Raw genomic sequence first — 19,025 nt, forward strand, 5'->3', positions numbered from 1 at the left:
TTTGCTCTATGCATTGATGAATAACAAATCTTAGGTAGAGTAGCAGCAGCACTAGTAGAGGTTGATGGTTAGGTATTAGGTTTATCAGAACGATAAACTTTGCGATATCTGCCTGCATAGCACCAAGAGTTAATAATATGGGAGCAAATTTTGACAACAAGCAGTATAGATGATTATCACACAATAATATTTAATATCAAACATAAAAAATTTAAAAATTAGGTAGGGATCATAATTTATAAGGCAACTGCAAGGCAGAAGTTAGAGCCAAAAAGCAAGATCCAGGAAGCAAAACAAGACTGAATATTTACAGCTGCTTTCAGAGTTTGACCGCTTACAAATTCCTAACTATTATGAAACAGTAGAAATTAGTGTGCTAGGTCACTATCTGCCTAGCAGTATTCACGCTTTAAAGAGTTTTATTGATTTCACTCAGCCGTCTATTGCCACCAAATCTAACATAAGACAGACTCTAGATAGAGCAGTCAACACTTGCATTACATGCTCACAACGAATTTTCTTGGCTAGGAACTGCAGTGAGTGGTCTCCTTAAATTTGTAACTACTAATCACTTTTTTTTTTTGTTTTCTGTATGTATGTATGTTTGTCAGTTTTGTTCTTGTATTTACCTTGCCGTGCCCACACAGATCTTTTACTACGATCTGATTGCGGTCGCAAGAGACTGAGGTCGCACATACTGTAAGCTAACTCTACTTATTGTGTTTTCTCATTTATAATAATGATGGTTCTCTCCCTATTGATGAATCCCTCTCGGAATCCCTCCCATATTATTAACTCTTGATAGCACCATTCCACAGTGTGAAGATCCACAGACTGTTCACTATCATCATTATCATAAACTAGATCACAGGAGCCATCACAATGATAATAGATCACGATTGCTCTGTACCAACCAGATGGTGAATCATCCGAGGAATCAGACCATAACACATAGATTGTACTAATAGAACAGTCACTGGTACTCGAGGGTTCGAATAATCAAGTTCGAGGTCCTACTGCACATGCCAGGCACATGTATAGCAATCATGTGATCACTGTTTTAGCAACTAGCTATAGTGTCGTGCCTAGCCGGGCCCGCGCTAATAGCTGCATGGGCACGAGACTACTTAGCAACCTGAGGCCATCCATCACGTGATTCATGGATTCACCTTCTCCATCGCTGGAAGGTTCCTTGAACGAAGAAGATGTTTCAGTTCACAGGAAAGTATTGATTGATGGAGACAACGAGGAAGAGAGACAGGTAAAAGAAGTTTATGAAGGGTAACATTAATTTTGAATACAAAAGGGCGCAAACTCACAGGGCACAGCTGAAGAACAGCCTCTTTTGGCTGATGCTGTCTTCCCTGTAATTACAAATACAAACTAAAAACAGGTAAAATTAATCCACCTTATTTGCTTGTCTTGATCAGGTAACCGCTTGTGTTCTATGGCAAGGCCATAAGTTGGGATTTAGCTGTTATGATGCGGACACATCATACTTGCATTACATGCCAGATGTAGCAGAGACTGAAGACTTCGGATACCTTAGCAGAGGTAAAACTAAACTTTGTGTATCATAATAATAATAATGAAATATGATATATCACAATAATATTATCATAATACACTGCATTTAATTAGCCAAAACTGATTTTCACAGTCAGTCTAGTTCCTGGGGAGAGGGGGGTTCGCAAAAAATCAATAATATACCAAGAACCAGCTGCTGAATAATACCATATCCAACTGTGAAGACCATGTTCTTAGTTTGCAGATTCTGCTAAAGTTAAAACCTGTAAACCTGGAACTGATCGTTGTCTGGTCTTCAACCAGCCTTTCTTCTACAAATAAATTACCAACTACAATGAATTTGCTTTGGTGGAATATTCAACGTGGTGCTAAATGTATTTTATGTGATTTTTCATGCCCTACCACTGCTGATGTTTACTAGTTGCTTTTGTCTGAGCATAGGTATACATATTGACATGGCTTAGTACTTCATTCTTTTTACGGTTTTACCAATTTTCAATTTGTATCTATAAAATCAGTGTGTTGGGCATAATCCTCTGTTAAGAACGCACACACACACACACATATATAACAGCTTTCACTTTATTTGTCAAGACTTGGTCTAGTGAGACAATTTCTGGATAGTCCCTCAAAGCTATGCATCACAGCATCCCAGAGTATTATTATGGCACAAGACTGCAGGTAGTGGCTGTGCCCTAATTAGAACTAACTTAAATCTTGTGCTTTAATTTTTAGATGTATATCTTTGACTGCTCTATTATTAGAATGGTTAATTGACTGCTCTATTAGAGTATGTTGACTGTTTCAATGAAATGGCTATAATGGATGTGTCAGTTAAATAACTTTGCATATTACTAAAATATGTAAAATAGTATATAGGGAAGGGCCACCAACAGAATATAGCAACTGGGACATTTTTCCCTGGGACCCACTGCCCCAAGGAGGTAACCTGTACCTAATTGCACATTATAAACAAGATACTCTAATAGAACAGTCACCAGTCAAAAAAATATTCAGTTATTGTAGCTACTCTAATAATTCTGGATTTAGTGTTTAATGGTGGTATGTATGGTACTGCTCAAATGTAATGTCGCACCGCTCAATTGCGAACTTGCTAATTAAAGGACATGGCACCTGTTTCCTTTGCGAGTGTTCATCCCATTTTGTATGGGATGAATACTCGCGAAGGAAACAGGTGCCACGCCCTTTAATTAGTGGATTTTTAATTACTTGCAATTGAGTGGTGCGAGTGAGTGTGACGTTACGTTTGAGCGGTACCGTATTTGGCAGAAACCCTACTACAAAATTCAAGCTCAAGATACCCTTATAGAGTAGTCACCCTAATGCAACAGTCAAATAAACAATGATTATACTGTGATGAACCAGTGAAATGAATATTGTATTCAATCTCAGAAGGTCTGATTTTCAAAATAAATTCCTTGGGGGGAGCCCCCTAGGTTGCTCACACACAATGGTGTTATGCATACCTTTATATAAACACTTATTGCATTACACTACTAAGCATCTATGTAGCTAAGTGCTCAGAATCTAAAAGTCATCCTTCTTTCTACTAACTAGGTTTGTACGTTTGTGTAAATGATCCATAAGGATCTGTTTCTGGGCCTTTATGGGTATGCAGGTTTCAGATCTAAGTCAGTTTCAAAGATTTTGATCAAAGCTTCCTTTTAAATTTAGCTCAGTAATAGTCTAGCTAGCTCTATAGCTTTGCAGTGTTGACTCTATTCAGCATAGCAAGGAGAATTTAGGGAACCTGGGAAAAATCAAGAATGTGGGGCCCTTTATAACTGATATAGCTATGTGTGTGTGCAGTGTGTGTGTGTGTTGTGTGTGTGTGCAGTGTGTATTACTCTACTTACTGCACAATAGATATCTTACTGTTGTAGTACAATATAATGCACATCAAGTAATAATTACTGTCTGTATAGTTCTACTACAGACAGGCCCCACTACAATACTGACCAGCTGTAAACAAGATGATCACCTCCAGAAAGTATTACACTCATATGGTAAGTGTTACTGTGTTGTAAATAGTCCTATTGATACTGTAAAATTGTTGACAACATGCTATATTACACCTCATAGTGTTATGGTTTTATGATACACTATACAACTATGTATCTATATTCCCTAGAATGTATACATATAAATGTTGTCATGCTCTAGTCACAAACATGTAGACACTGAACAGTAGTGCAAAATTTAGTACTGAAATCACTTATGACAACTTTTGTAGATTATACCAATGTGAAGCTTTTGACCACCAAATTCAAGTGCTTGTATAGTAGAGGCTAGTAGCATGAGTGTGAATGTAATTGGCTCATGGGGCGGAATTCTTAATACCACATGGCGAAATGGTCTCATTCTTTCACATGAAGAGTTTGATGACTAAGGTATAGTACAGTAGCTATCCCTTTAGCTGCTAATATACTATATACAATGGTAGCTTTTTAGCTTATTCTGCTATCTGTTGTCACGAAAAAACGGCCTAATGTATTTCGCGGACTGGACTCACGCACTGAGCTGGAAACAACTTTTAAACAATAATCCAGGCATTATCCATCTCTTGCAACACTGGAGACACCACTATCGAGTTACAACTACTGTTACTGCTCTTCCTTACAAGTTAACAAACTAGCGTGTGCACTAATTTATTAGAATACACTTACGATACACCGGTACTAGCAGTGATAAAGTGTGATAGAGGCTATTGTTGTAGCTTAGATGTTTTTCCTTTGTTGCTCCAGTACTTAGCACTAGTGTTAGGACTGTAGTGAAGAGTCAGTTTATTTGCATATCCCCATTAACTCTGGGCGGTGCCACCTGTAGCTACCCTGCTAAGAATTATTACTGGCTCATCTCTACAACCCTAGCACTAGTGCTAAAGCAACAAAGGAAAAACATCTAAGCTACAACAATAGCCTCTACCACGCTTTATCACTGCTAGTACTCGTGTATCGTAAGTGTATTCTAATAAATTAGTGCACCACGAGTTTGTTTACTTGTAAGGAAGAGCAGTATCAGCAGTTGTAGCTTGATAGTGGTGTCTCCAGTGTTGCAAGAGATGGATAATGCCTGGATTATTGTTTAAAAGCTGTTTCTAGTTCAGCGCGTGAGTCCAGTCCGTGAGTCCAGTCCGCGAAATACATTAGGCCCAAAAAAAACAGACTATTTGTCATTCCACACATTATAGAATAGTGCATTTGATTTTGCAAAGAATTCCATCGTATTCACTATATTATTCCAATGTTAGGGAGCTCATCAACTGGCCTTAATGGAGAGGTGGTCTTTCTATACACATGGCTTCTAAGATAAATTTCACTGAACAATGTGGTACACTACTTAGTCACCTGTCCCATGTTCTTGATACACACTATAGATAATTGTTCCAGCAATCAGTCTATAGACAAAAAGCATAAAAATGTACATTTACAACTGTGCTATGTATCATGTAAGTTCCTTACTTCTTATTTTTATATATACTTTTTGCAAAACATATAACATTATATGTGCATGTGCAGCACAGCCATCACCAGATGATGAGGACCTGCCAAGCAAGGCATCCATTGAAATCTTACCTAGCTCTGACTTCAGTAAGTGATGACACTATCTGTTGTTTTTCTGTTACTAATGTAACTGTGTTAGTGTTGGAGGCAGCCAAGAGGCGAATTCTATCATTGGCTAACTTTCCCGGGGTACCAGCACACTACACAGATGAGGAGAGGCAGATATACATCACATCAGTCATTGCCTTTGAGAACCCCTGTATGGTATGTGAGTGTGTAAATGGAGAGTACTAATGGTGTATATGCTTCAAATTAGTGATGTTAAGCAGCTTATTGCTATAATTATTCTTCAGTTACCTCCCTGTTACAATACACACTGTACTAGGAAATAATGCAGTTTATTATCATAAGGTGAGGACACTTGGTGCTCTACTGAAGTACATGGACAAGAAGAGGATTGGAGTGGAGTTGGAGGGAGCTAATGTGAGGGTACCCATACTGGCAGTGAAGTCATTCTCACTGTAAGGAAACTAACATGAGACCAATCATTGTGTATGTTACACAGGGACAACTTGATGGTGGTGGATGATAACTCCTACAGGTAATGTGTGTGTAATGTGTACAGTTGAGTAACTGTATGCATTTACAAATCCTTAAGAGATATGATTGTTACAGCATCTACAGAAGGATATAATTTGTTAGGACTATTTGTGGTTCATGTGATATTATTCTGTGAATGCTATTCCTGAAAGCCTGTGAATACCGGGAGTCAGAAACATGTAACTAAAATGTGAAGAATGCAGAAAAAAAATATACAGTGTAAAGTCCCAGTAAGGGAAATTTGAGGATGAAGTTTTGCAGACAGTACTAACGCATAATTTTTACACATGGTCACACATGTATGCAATAAACAGCCAGATGTGATTATATTCCACTATAAATTTGCTTTAAATTTTTTTCATTATCTGTACACCATAGCAGTGTTTTAACTCTGTTGTGTGTACATCACCATATCTTACCTCTAAATAAAATATTCAATGGCAGATCCAGCATTTGGCATTTAGAGCAAATTCCCCCCTCCTTTTAGATGCCAGTAAAGCCAAGAAATACTGAAATCTCCTCCCTTTACTATAAATTCACCTGAAATCCTCCCTTTACTATAAATTCACCTGAAACCAAACACAAACTGTCTTTGTGTGCATAGTAAACGCCTCTAAAAATAATTATAGTTTGACATGTGTTTAAGCAGCTTTTAAGACTTCACAACCTTCTACAATGGTAAAATTCAACAGTGAAACATTCATCAATTACAACAGACTGTATAGCTAGTTATATACTAGTTAATCAGAGTGGCTGCCCCTTTTAATGGTGAGGATCTGAACTTGTTTGTGGCCTTCCACTTGCCAGTTCCTGGATCCACCCCTGTTATTATACTTGTAATACAAACTGCTAGTTTAACTTTTGTGTATTGTAGTGCTCTGCAGATATTCCAGAAAGAGTTACATCCATCAGTGTACAAGATTGGCAAGGGAGGTACTAAAGAGGGACTGTCTTTATTTGGTATGTTGTTTGGTTTGTAATTCTAGCATACGGTAACTTTTCACATAAAATCAATGATCATGCTATTCACGAGTTGGAAATTTTGTAGGTGTTTTATTATGGATGGTTAAGCTTTTCCTGTTGAAAATGACTGGTAAATGAAAATTGGAAGTGTTTAAAATCACACAATTTGTGAACCAACTGCTTATGCGAATGTTTATCCTATTTATTGGTTACTAACTGTAGCTCATATAATGGCTGCCCCTGTTTAGTATCCATGTTACAATATTGAATTATAAATACTGCCAAGCAGCTTAATTTGTATTAAAGGTATACTGACAAAAAGTGCTGTTAGGGCACGTGAGCAGCACAAACAGGCAACAGAGTTCCAGTCATCACTTTTTGTTGATGAGAGGAAACCAGTGAATTAAAGTTTTTCAGTCGGTCACTCAAGAATACCTTTATAAATGCTGTGACCTTTCTACAAGCCTTGTAGTAGCCACCTTCAACGTTTAGCAGCTGCACACTTCTTCAATGAAAAATTCTCAATGAAAATTACAGCATAACTGGTAATATATAATTGCCATTAATTTTTTTGCTATCTGTATTCAGTTTCTACTACTTGTATTTTCAAACACACGGCAAATCAGTTAGTGCACATCAGTGTATCTATCTGAATCTAAAATACTTATAGTTTATTACTCATATTCTGTGTACATTTACTTTATGTATGTACTGTTATAGGAATTGCCAACAAGACAAAGTCTCCCGTTGGTAGCAAACTGTTACGGTTCTGGTTCCTTCGTCCACTGAAGGACATAACCACATTACAGCAGAGACTGGACACTATTGAGTTCTTACTACGACCCAAACATGCTGACCAGCTGTCCTCCTTCCAAGAGTACCTCAAACATATCAGGCACATTCCGGTATAATATAAGTGACTATTCAAAACAGAATCACGAAATGGTGACTGTTCTATTAGAGTGTTTAGTTATATCCAGTGGAATAACTAAACTTTTGCGCTTGCTGTCTAACTCCAAGCACCTTGTCAGTCTTGCAGTTACATATTATCATTGTACTTTACTAACATTTGTGTATATTAAGACTAACTGAAGCCCATATTGATTTGAAAACAAACTTATAGAGCAGTCAGCTATTGTATTATACTCAGTAACTAACTGCTATGTAATTAACTGAGTATTCTGTTTATTGTTGGCTGGATTCTCCTCCTGTATTTAAAGTCAGAATACATATGGCTATTAATACTAGCTAGTTATGAATAACCGCCCCAAGTATTCTTAGCTAGTTTTAATGTGTGAACACTTGACTATTTAGAGGAAAATCCAAGAAAATGCATGGTAGTTAGTGACTGCTTAATTAGAGAATATTGTTATGTTAGAGTAATTCAGCTATGATCTTCAACGACAGCGGGTCAATATAAGCCTCACATCAGCCTAGTCAAATGCTATATACACAGGTGCAGCATTGGACAGTGAGCACAGAAGTTTAGTCATTCCATTCCGCTCTGTTCCATTCCTGATTCTGTACTGGTTATTATAACTTGCCAGTATTTTGTGGTCATTAACAGGATCACAAAGTGGTGACTAGCTACACAACTTTAGAGTACAGTGGATCCTCACTAATCCGAACAGCTCTGTTCTCAAGTTGAGAAAACTCTGTTCAGATTAGTGAATTCGTTCGGATTAGTGAACCATTGATTATACACAAAGCAGCTCAACTACTCTAATATAACACACACTAGTTGACAAAATACTCTAATAGAACAGTCACTTCTACTGTTCGGATTAGCGAGCATTCGGATTACTGGAGTTCGGATCCACTGTATCTTGCTATCTAAAATATTATAGCAATAAGGTCATATTTGGTTGTTTCATGGGCCAGACCAACATCACAGATTTAAGAATTTTCGTAGGTACAAAATCAAGCTAATATAACTATAAACTCTGAGCAAAAGCTTCATATTCTTCCAATGTGGCTGAAATATCTCCCCAAAATAAAGGCCAAAAATGGCCACAGTCTCTACTTTGTGATCTTATTAATAACCGCAAAACACTCTAATAAAGCAGTCACTGAGGAAATTAAACAATACTGCCATTGTCAATTGTAATAAGACTGCACAATGTATATGTGATCTTTTATTTAGAGGATACTGGTCAGAATGACCACAGCACAAGCATCCATTGGTGACTGGCTAGCTCTATACAAGGTAGGAGAACCTACACAGAAGAATCATATCCATATTTTATATACTGTACTTCTGTACACAGACCACATACAATGCTATACACATTGGGGAGATGTGCAGGACTCTACCTAAAGAAATAGCCATCTTCAATAAGGTAGTGTAGTATCGTCTGCTATAAAGCATCTATGATGACACTGTTAACAGATTGCCAAGTCATTCAGTGATGAGCTCTACAGAGTAGCCAGTCTCATTAGTAAAATTGTAAGTGTATGTGTGTACTTGTAGTTTGTATTTGTTGTATAGGTATAGTGTACTATTGTATGGAGAGTTTTAATGTGTAAAACATTGCTCATTCACCAAATTTATCTAACTTCCTTTTGTTATACAATAATAGCAAATTTCTCTCTACACAATAAACTGTATAAGGTAGTAGTCTAGTTGATGCTCCCCTTAAATTCCCTAGCTTTATTTTACATATTATGGTGGTTACAGCTTGAATTCCTGAAATCAGGACGTCTCTGTAAGGAGAACACATTCTTGTGGTCCTAAAGTTGACCAGTATAATCGATTTGTCTCATTTCTACAGGTTGATTTTGATGAGTCACGGATTCAGCAGCGGTTTGTGGTCCAACCAAATATCAACCCGGAGTTGGATGAGAGTAAGAGCCATATACGCAATGCATACACTGTTTGTCTTATTGTAATGACTGCTGTGTTGTTGTAGAGAAGCGTATTTACCATGGTCTACCTGACCTGATGACTAGGGTAGCTAGAGAAGAGCTGGATCAATTGGGAGATGACATTGATGAGTGCAACATCATGTACCTGCCACAGGTATACCACTGTAGGGGGGAGGGGGGGGACAATGCGCACACAACACAAACCTGTGATCAAATATATGTGCAAGTACACACAGGTGCAATCTTCCTCTAGTTTCTACATACTTTGTATGTATTATGTTGTTATAATACTATTATATATGTATCCTAAAGAGCTCATTTTGTTTACTATTTGTTTATATAAGGGATTATATATTTCCAAAATTATGACTAGCTATGCACTTGACACATCATAAAGAGCTCCAGAAGGATCCCTTGTAGGTCACAGCAATACACTCAGGCACACAATGGTAGTGATGCACTGATAAGAGATTTTGCCGATTATCCAATTAGTCAATATTAAATTCACAAAGTAGCCAATACCGATAATCAATCCGATGTTTATGTTTACCAAAATTTCACAAGTATTTTATAAAATTTCCATTTTACAACTTTATTTTTGTCTTATTTTTATGAAAACAATAGCATCAAGGTCAGTAAAATTAATTGGCTAAATAATCTGCTAATAATTACCGATACTGATATTGCTGAAATTTGGCTGATAAACCAATTTCCAATTATTTACCGATTAATCGGTGCATTACTACTCAGGCAGTAATTTCATACAAATTTGTATTTGCTATCACTTTCATTCTTTGTACAGCTGGGATACTTGTTAGCTATCCCGTGCAGTCAGGGATCTGAGAGGATGGAGGTAGATGAGCTGGAGTTTGTGGTATGTACCAGTGAACAGTGTTAGAGGTAGTGATGTGATTGTTGTGTTGGTAGTTCTTCTCTCATGGAATGGCTTACTATCGATCAGAAAGAACTAAAGGTAGTGTGTATGCACGTGTGTGAATGGATGGTATACTATGTTGTGTACTGTTTCACAGAGCTGGACACAATGCTGGGAGACACTCAGTTGGAAATAGTTGGTAAGATATCACTTGAGTGTATAGCTCTCTATTCATGATCTGTTAATCACAAATTTTATAGATAGTTACCCTAACAGTTCAATAGTTACAGTTTAGCATTTTAGATAGAGAGGCACTGACAGTAAAACTATTGATTATATCATAGTAAGTATAAGACAAGACAGAGTGTAATAATTTAACCCAGATGAAGTCTTCACTGGTCTTCCTTATGACACACTTGTGACCGGGTAACAAAAATTATTACTCTCTGTCTATCCAACAGATGAGGAAACAGCCATAATGCATCGACTACAGTCCACCATTTTGGAGTATTCTGAAGCATTACTGTCTGTAATGGACTGCTGTGCTGAACTGGACTGGTAAGTAACTAATGATGTAGTATTAAGGGCTGGACAAGAGACTTGCCAATACTGGCCAATAGTACATGTTAGACCACTCTATGAGATTAAGATAAGCTCAGCCTCAAATTGTACTCAGTATTTAAACTGCTGCACACAATAACCATTGCACTGATTCATCCATAGTTTGATAGCACTGTCTTCACTGGCTAAAGAGAACAACTACTGTAAGCCACAGTTAACTGGTGACATCATGATACACATCAAACAAGGAAGGTACTTGAACAAATGTGACTGCTTTACTTTAAAATGTGAACAATCCGATGTATATTTCATATTGTTTATATGTACATAAAACCTGTCCCTGTGTGTGTAATGCACAATCTGCCAACAATACAAAGTTAAACTGATGCATTTTTTTAGCTTTTCTCTGCCAAAAATAGTTCTTCCAGAGTGTATGGTAACCTTATATATACATGTGGCCAAAATGATTTGATACTGGCCATGGCATTCATGTTAGTAAATTTCAATCTGTCTCTTGTAGGTCACTCACCTCACATGCTTCCTTCTTGTTTTACCATTAGCAACAAGTATACAAAAAAATTGAAATTTTCAACTAGAGTAGGGACCATAGCACATCGGTAAAAAGTACTGAAACAAGCTGGAGTAGTGCACGATATTAAATCAATAAGAAGTGTTATATCCCTACTGTGCTCAAGATACCATAATGGAAATGCACAGCAGGGATATAACCCTTTTCATTGTTTTAATGTGATTTAATATCATGCACTATTCCAGCTTGTTTAAGTACTTTTTATCGATGTGCTATGGTCCCTACTCTAGTTGAACTTTTATAAAATAAAATTATTATGACTGGTGAACCCACGCATACCGCATCAGAAGAAGAATGGCACCGCGCACCCCAGCTATCAATTATCATCTGAAAAGTAGAGTATCCATTACGCTTTGTTGTTATGTATGTTCAACCTGTTACACAGCAGTACAAATCAAGAACTGTTCAAAATGTACCTCTGCAAATCAAAGTAGCCACTATGAAAAATACAGATGATTTCCGTTACGAAGGGAAGCCACCACATGCTACTGCCAAATCAACACCTTTCACTGTCAGCAAAGATGAATGGGACACAAAGGAGGACACTGGTAAGCCCATGAAGAATGCATTGTACGTACTGCGGTATGCCAAAAGGCATGTGTCCAACTGAAGCGACATTGAACAGTGAAAAGATCGAGCCATAGCCTTAGCCATTATTAAGTTACTCTTATCTGAAGGCATCAGGCAGTCAGTTACTAGAAAATTCCGTTTAATAATTTCCGTAGCAGCTTGTTGGAAACATTTCGGGTCAATCTGAAGGCTTGTTTTACCTAACTGCCTCATCGTCATCAGGGAAAACCGAAACTGGTTTTTGGGTGGTATTTTTTCATGTGCCACACCCAAACTTTTTATGGTCCTTACTTTTACTAGCATGTCCTTTCTAATCTGCTATATATATATATGGTCATCAATGGTGAGTACAGTGCTATTAATTTTATATCACTCATGTTCCAGACACTGTGAATCTTGCTGAGGTGCATCCACTTGTGACAGCACCCTAGCACAAATTACCTGCATGTCTTCATTGCTGTCAAAATCTTTTATGAGTAGCAAAAAGTCATTTAAGGTTAGCAAGAATGGTGAGTTGTATTGCACAGAAAATGTCTTTTCAGTGCACTAAACAGATTACAGATTGGAGAGGCTTCTACTGTACATTCACAAAATTAAAAATTAATACTTTGTAACTCATCCATGCTTTAAGCTATCACTGCTATCCACTAGAGCCATCAATTTTCTACTTGAGTGCCATATTGGGTGTCAGATTATAGAGGTTACAGTGTTGTAGATATCCCAGTCATACATATATACTTCAAACAAGTCATTCACTCATACATACTACACAACCTCATTGTTGCAGGCATCCACTGCAAGAACTCTGTGTCAGTCCATTTGTACCCAATGATACCTACTGTGACCTAGAAAATAGTCGTATGAAGATCCTGACAGGTCCCAATGCCAGTGGGAAGAGTGTCTATCTCAAACAGGTACTTTTTATGAGTGCAGTGTAGTGTGTGTGCGTGCGTGCGTGTGTGTGCATAGCCAAGTAACTAGCTATAGAGAATCAGCCTGGTAATCGAAAGTTCCAGGTTTATTGCCTGGTTATGCCAATTTGGTGTTGTTGTTTCCCTGAGCAAGAAACTCACATTGCTCCAGTCTCAGCTGTAAATGGACAATATCTGCAATGTGACAAAATTTGATGTCATAATTGACAAAATGCTTGTGTTAGTGTGGGGGTTTCAGAGTCCTTGGCACACAGTATTCCAACTGAATGTTGTCTGTAGTTTTTATGGAACGAGGAGATAATAAAGATAAGAAGTAGTACACATACCATGACGATGCAAAATTTTGATGCACCACAGTACGTACAATGCGGACTTACCAGTGTCCTCCTTTGTGTCCCATTCATCTTTACTGGTAGTGAAAAGTGTCAATTTGGTGGTAGCACGTGATGGCTTCCTTTCGTAAAAGAAATCGCCTACATTTTTCGTAGTGGCTACTTTGATTGCAGAGGTGCTTTTCAAACAGTTCTTGATTTGTTATGCCATGTAACGGGTTGAACATAGCTGACAACAAAGCATAATGGATAATTCACTTTTCATACGATAATTAATAGCTGGGGTGCACGGCAACATTTCTTTCTTTTGATGTGGTATACCAGTCATACTAATTTTATTTTACAAAAAAGTTAACAAACAAGTACACAAAAAATTTGGAATTTTCAACTAGAGTAGGGACCAAAGCACATCGATAAAAAGTACTGAAACAAACTGGAGTAGTGCACGATATTAAATCACAGTAAAACAATAAGAAGTGTTATATCCCTACTGTGCTCAAAACACCATATTGGAAATGCACATGTACAGTAGGGTCATAACAGTTGAAAATTTATTTTTTTATGTGCTTGTACTATATGCACCCTAAAGTCCCCAAATAGCACAGCCATTTTGTCTTGTGATGTCACTGTGGTTATCATACATTGGGGACCTGGTGGCTTGGTGTCAACTGGTGAAGCACCCCACCCATCAATGGATATATGGATTCCTGGTGTTTACTGGAGAAGCAAATGCCCAAATATCCTTGTCTCGTTTAGCAATGTTGGGGCCGTTGTGGACTACATGAGACCTGGACAGTCCTCCTGCGGGTTACTAGCCCTGCCCCAGGAGGATTTTCCTACACAAGGCAAGTGCCAGAGTGGTGCACTGGAATCCCAGTGATGCTTCGCTGGGTGGAAATAAGTGTGTTTCAAACGGCTGCTGTAGGCTTTAGCTTTGTGTGTGTGTATATGTGTGTGTGTACAGGCGTAATACGTACAGTGTGTTTCCTTCCTACTCTTCAGATTGGGCTGATAGTGTTCCTAGGACATATTGGTAGTTATGTACCAGCTGAAGCAGCCACTATTGGAATGGTGGACCAGATATTCACCAGGATCCATACCAGAGAGACTGTCTCTGTGGCCTTGTCCACATTCATGATAGACCTAAACCAGGTACAAATGAGTCTTACTGAATACAATAACACTAGATCTATATGTGTCTATTATGTGATTTGTATATGTGGTGTGTGCTTGCTGTGCGTGACTGTGTTGTATCACACTCAGCGAGTGCAAATTACACATGTTAATGTACTAGTACTTTGTAATCATTTGTAGATATCACTAGCATTACGAGAGAGTACAGAGAGGTCACTTGTCATCCTGGATGAGTTTGGAAAAGGCACTGCCACTGTGAGTACATAATTATCTATATATCATTTAAGTATATAATCTTTATGCTCAGTAAAATTTGTTTGATCAATCTTGAATGATTAATTGAGTAGATATAGAGAGATGATAATTTGACAATGACATGTACAATATGATTACAAGGGGTCAGGAGTAGGCCTCAGGGAATTATGCTCCAAATTTTCATCATTCTATTTCGAATTTCTCCAAAAAGTTATCATTATGTTCTTATTATTCCCAAAATGTACTCATTATTCTCAAAATTATTCCCAATTATTTTATAAAACAATGTTCAACTTTTGCAAATTATAATGTTTAGCAGGATTTTGGTACAGTAATTATGTTGTTCTATTAGACAGGAAAGTTAGCTTTTAGCTGCTAAGATGTTTAGTCACTGTTGCAATACAGTAAAGATTATTCCACCAACTGTTCTATTAGAGTAGGTGACTGCTCTATTAGAGTATCTCGATCTCAACTTACATGAAATTGCATATTATGCCAATTATGCTTTTAAATCACTTCAAAATGCCAGAATGATTCCCTATTCGTTTACCCCATCATTATGCTCAAAATTATGCAGGCATAATTCCCAGACCCCTAGTCAGGAGTCTAGTCTCAGGGTTACCCAAGTTACTAAAAAGTAATAATAGCTGAAGCCCTGGCAAGACAAAAATATAATAAATCGTAGCTACTTATAAAGCTAAACAATTATACATGGCATATCAACAGTTCCAACAGATCAACTACATCTCATGATGCGGATAATATCCTGTATGGACAGGAGATGGCAACATGAGTTGCCTGCTGAAGTATACAATGTATTGTACTGTTCGGTAGATGGCATACATTGCTAAGCTTTGTAACAGCCACTGGCATGAAATGGCCTAGACAGCCAACTTCAATTGTCACAAGATCAACTGAAAATCCAGGTCAAGCAGCAATGAGCCATAGCTTATAACTTACTTTCACCTATTTTCAGCCAGCGTTGCAAACAAAAAACAGTATTAGAAGTGCCTCTACAATCAATCCAGTCACCACGGAAAATATGGACAATTCCCATTTACAAATGTAGGGAAGCCATGCATCGCGTTACTGCAAATCGACACCTTGGGCTGTCAGCAAAAATAAATGGGAGGACAAAGGTCAAGTCCATGATGTGTGCATTGTGCGTACTGTAGTATGCCAAAAGGCATGCCTCAGGACAAAGCAACATCAAACAGTGAAAAAATCAAGTCTGTCAACTCAGCCGTTATCGAGTTACACTTGCCTGAAGGCATCAGGTAGGCAGTAAAAAATTCCATTGAAATTTTTTTTTTTTAATTGTATCAACCTATTGGAAGCATTTAAGGTAGTACTGAAGGCACTTTTGGGCTTGTAACCAATACTGCCAAGGTGCCAGGATGGTGTTGTGAAGATGGTTTGGGGTGATAATTTTGGCCAGAAAAACCCAAACTTCCATGATCCCAAACCTCCTAATGTACAGTACTACCAAGCTGTATGATAGAAGAATATCCTATTACTCTTTACAAGTTTATATAATGTAGTGTGACTATTACATATATATATATACCAACAGTCCAAGTAGCTATATCTCCTCCCTTGCACACTGTTAAGATGGTGTATTGTCATTCCTAGGTGGATGGGTTATCATTGTTAGTTGCTTCACTACGTCACTGGGTATCCAAGGGAACACAGTGTCCAGCAGTACTGGTCTCCACACACTTCCATAGTGTCACTCAACAGAAACTACTTCCCACCACTCCACTATTACAATACCAGGTGATGACTACATGTGGTGTTATCTAACAGCTAGAGTTCAGCGGTACCAGAAAAAGTCAATGATTATACATCAGTTGAAAAGCTCTACCTGAATGTTTAATTAAAGGCAGCAAGTTTTGACTAACCAAAGCTTATAGCTCCTAACTCTGTAATCACTTGCGGCTAGTGTATACACAGTTCTGTGTACATTTTTAAGGATGTGTATGACATTAGTGATAATGCTGGAATTGGCCAATAGATTTCTGTGTTGTACTTGATAAGGTATATAGCCCTGGGTGTATACAATGAAGTATAGTGCACACAAAACCCAATTTTGCAACACTTTTTCACTAGTAAAATGTTTACAAGCATCTTGTAAAGTAATTTAAAGCTGTAGTAAAGTTGCTATGTAAGAATTTTCCAAGTATATAGTCTCATATATAACTTTTGCAAGCCACTGAAAAGCTTAAGATTAGGCAATATGCATACTCATGTGTAAATCTGTATCACTAACAGCTATAAATTAGCTGAAAATGCTGAACTGAATTTTCCATTATAGTGTGTACAGAAAATGACTATTAATTTATTGTGTTGTTATTATTCTCCCAAGTGTCATTATTGCCATATACTGGTGCTACTAATGTTGTTTTACAGATGATGGAAGTTTTAAGAGATGGGTGTGAGCTAGTCTTTCTCTACCAACTGGTCAATGGACACTCTAATAGCAGCTTTGCATGTCACATAGCATCAATGGCTGGTTTGCCACAAGAAATAGTAGACAGAGGCAATGAGGTACGTTAAATGTCCATAATAAGAATATTTTCTCTATGTAAGCATTACATATTTGTGGGCCTGTGTCAAATACTGTATAGAGAGAAACTTTGGTGGGAGAAAACTTTGGCGAATTTGGTAATTTGCTACAAAAGTTTAACCCGCCAATTACTCATAGCGCCTCAGATTAGCATCTTTATAACTAAACATTGAGCTTTAATTTTATTTTGCCAACTGCAATTTAGCTTGTTATTCGCCAAAGTTTACCCCTGCCAACGTGTCACTCTATACGGTATGCCAGCGTAATAAAAAACATAATAGGCTGGAGTGCTGTGCCAGCATAATGTTAGCATATAGGTGGATATTTCAAACTATGGAGCTTAACCCCAGATCAATACTCCCTAATAGAGCAGTCAATAGCACTCAAATGCATCGTACATACCATATAGTGGGAAATTTTCGAATGGTTAAATTTCCGAAAAATTCAAAAATAACAATGTATTTTCGAAAATAGTACATCCCGGCTTTGTAGTGACAATCAAAGAAAGTATAGCTAGGTATATATAATGATTTTTGCGCATACATAGCCTTCTGCTAATATCAGTTAGCTATAGCAGTATAGGCTTAATGTATTATAGCTAGGCACTGGGCCACACACAAGTAGCTAGCCATATAGCTATAGCTATCCATATAGCTATAGCTATCCATATAGCTATAGCTACCACGCACGCGCGCACATGAGCAAGCACAAATGACACCATGAGTCTTGAAGCCTATAAGAGCTCGAGAGACCAGAAATTACTAGGAAAGACTATAATTATCAGTAAACATCTATATGGGCTGAAAAATGCCATGTACTTAGCTATGGCTCGAACAACATGGTTCAACCTACGAAGGAAGACCCTAGGATAGCTAGACGAGATTCTATCAAAGCCAGATTGAACGTTTATCTAGCTGTACTGAACAATCAAAGCAGCAAATTCTAGCTATGTATGTATGTACGTGATCAACGCAACCACTGTTAGCTTCCTCCATGAATTAATTATCTACGGTGCGGTGAGGTAGAGACATTGTTTCAAAAATATTTTTTCAAATTTCCAATCAAGCACTCTTTTTCGAAAATTTAACTTTTCGAAAATTTCCCGCTATACGGTAGCTCCTTAGATTGGTACTCTCTAATAGAACAGTCACTTTGTAGTGAAATACTCCAATAGAGCATGCATTGATTAAAATAATTAATTGTAAGAAATGTTGCTAACCTAGGAGTATAAAGCAAGCATAATAGGAACACTGAAGAGTATAATAGGTGAAAATTGTGGGAAATTAATTTTTGGATAAAATTTTGAGCATATTTTACTTGGGCCTACATGTTTGTCAAAGGTCTCAGATTTGATACGTCGACATGAACCAGTAGGAAGAAAGGATGTTAGCAACTTTGAAGAGCAACAACAGAAGTAACTATATACTAATACAAATTACCTCAACTTACTTGCTGTGTTGTGTTAGGTGTGAAATCATTGTGTCACAGTTTCTAAATATGGATTTGGACAATGATGATGTTGGTGCCTTCCTGAAAGATTTTGTTCTCCCGACCACAAATGAACTTGTTTAAGCATTTTTACATAGTGATATCTTAATTCTCAATGTGGAATCATGTAGGAGAATTTGTAACTTTTAAGCCTTTTAGTAATACGCCTTGACATGCTTGTGCACAACAGTCTTGCATCTTCAGCTTAATAAATTCTGTGCACCTCTCTATTCATATACATAAGT

At 37.5% G+C, this 19,025-nt stretch overlaps 1 protein-coding gene across 1 annotated transcript; it reads left to right on the forward strand.

Annotated features, from left to right (window-relative positions):
• The first annotated feature begins 1,125 nt into the window (after window positions 1–1,125).
• LOC136255389 (mutS protein homolog 5-like) lies at window positions 1,126–18,979 on the forward strand. The gene is made up of 26 exons (XM_066048157.1): window positions 1,126–1,261; window positions 1,431–1,554; window positions 3,474–3,554; window positions 5,067–5,138; window positions 5,191–5,315; window positions 5,463–5,572; window positions 5,617–5,652; window positions 6,526–6,611; window positions 7,335–7,519; window positions 8,758–8,820; window positions 8,882–8,953; window positions 9,004–9,060; window positions 9,386–9,458; window positions 9,524–9,633; window positions 10,282–10,353; window positions 10,407–10,452; window positions 10,511–10,552; window positions 10,815–10,911; window positions 11,077–11,166; window positions 12,861–12,987; window positions 14,340–14,489; window positions 14,652–14,726; window positions 16,359–16,502; window positions 17,136–17,273; window positions 18,633–18,706; window positions 18,759–18,979. Exons 1-26 carry the CDS (start codon window positions 1,160–1,162, stop codon window positions 18,862–18,864), a joined length of 2,457 nt encoding a protein of 818 aa, XP_065904229.1. The 5' UTR covers window positions 1,126–1,159; the 3' UTR covers window positions 18,865–18,979.
• Window positions 18,980–19,025: the final 46 nt, after the last annotated feature.

Source organism: Dysidea avara, chromosome 5 (assembly GCF_963678975.1).
Source record: "Dysidea avara chromosome 5, odDysAvar1.4, whole genome shotgun sequence".
Lineage (NCBI taxonomy): Eukaryota > Metazoa > Porifera > Demospongiae > Dictyoceratida > Dysideidae > Dysidea > Dysidea avara.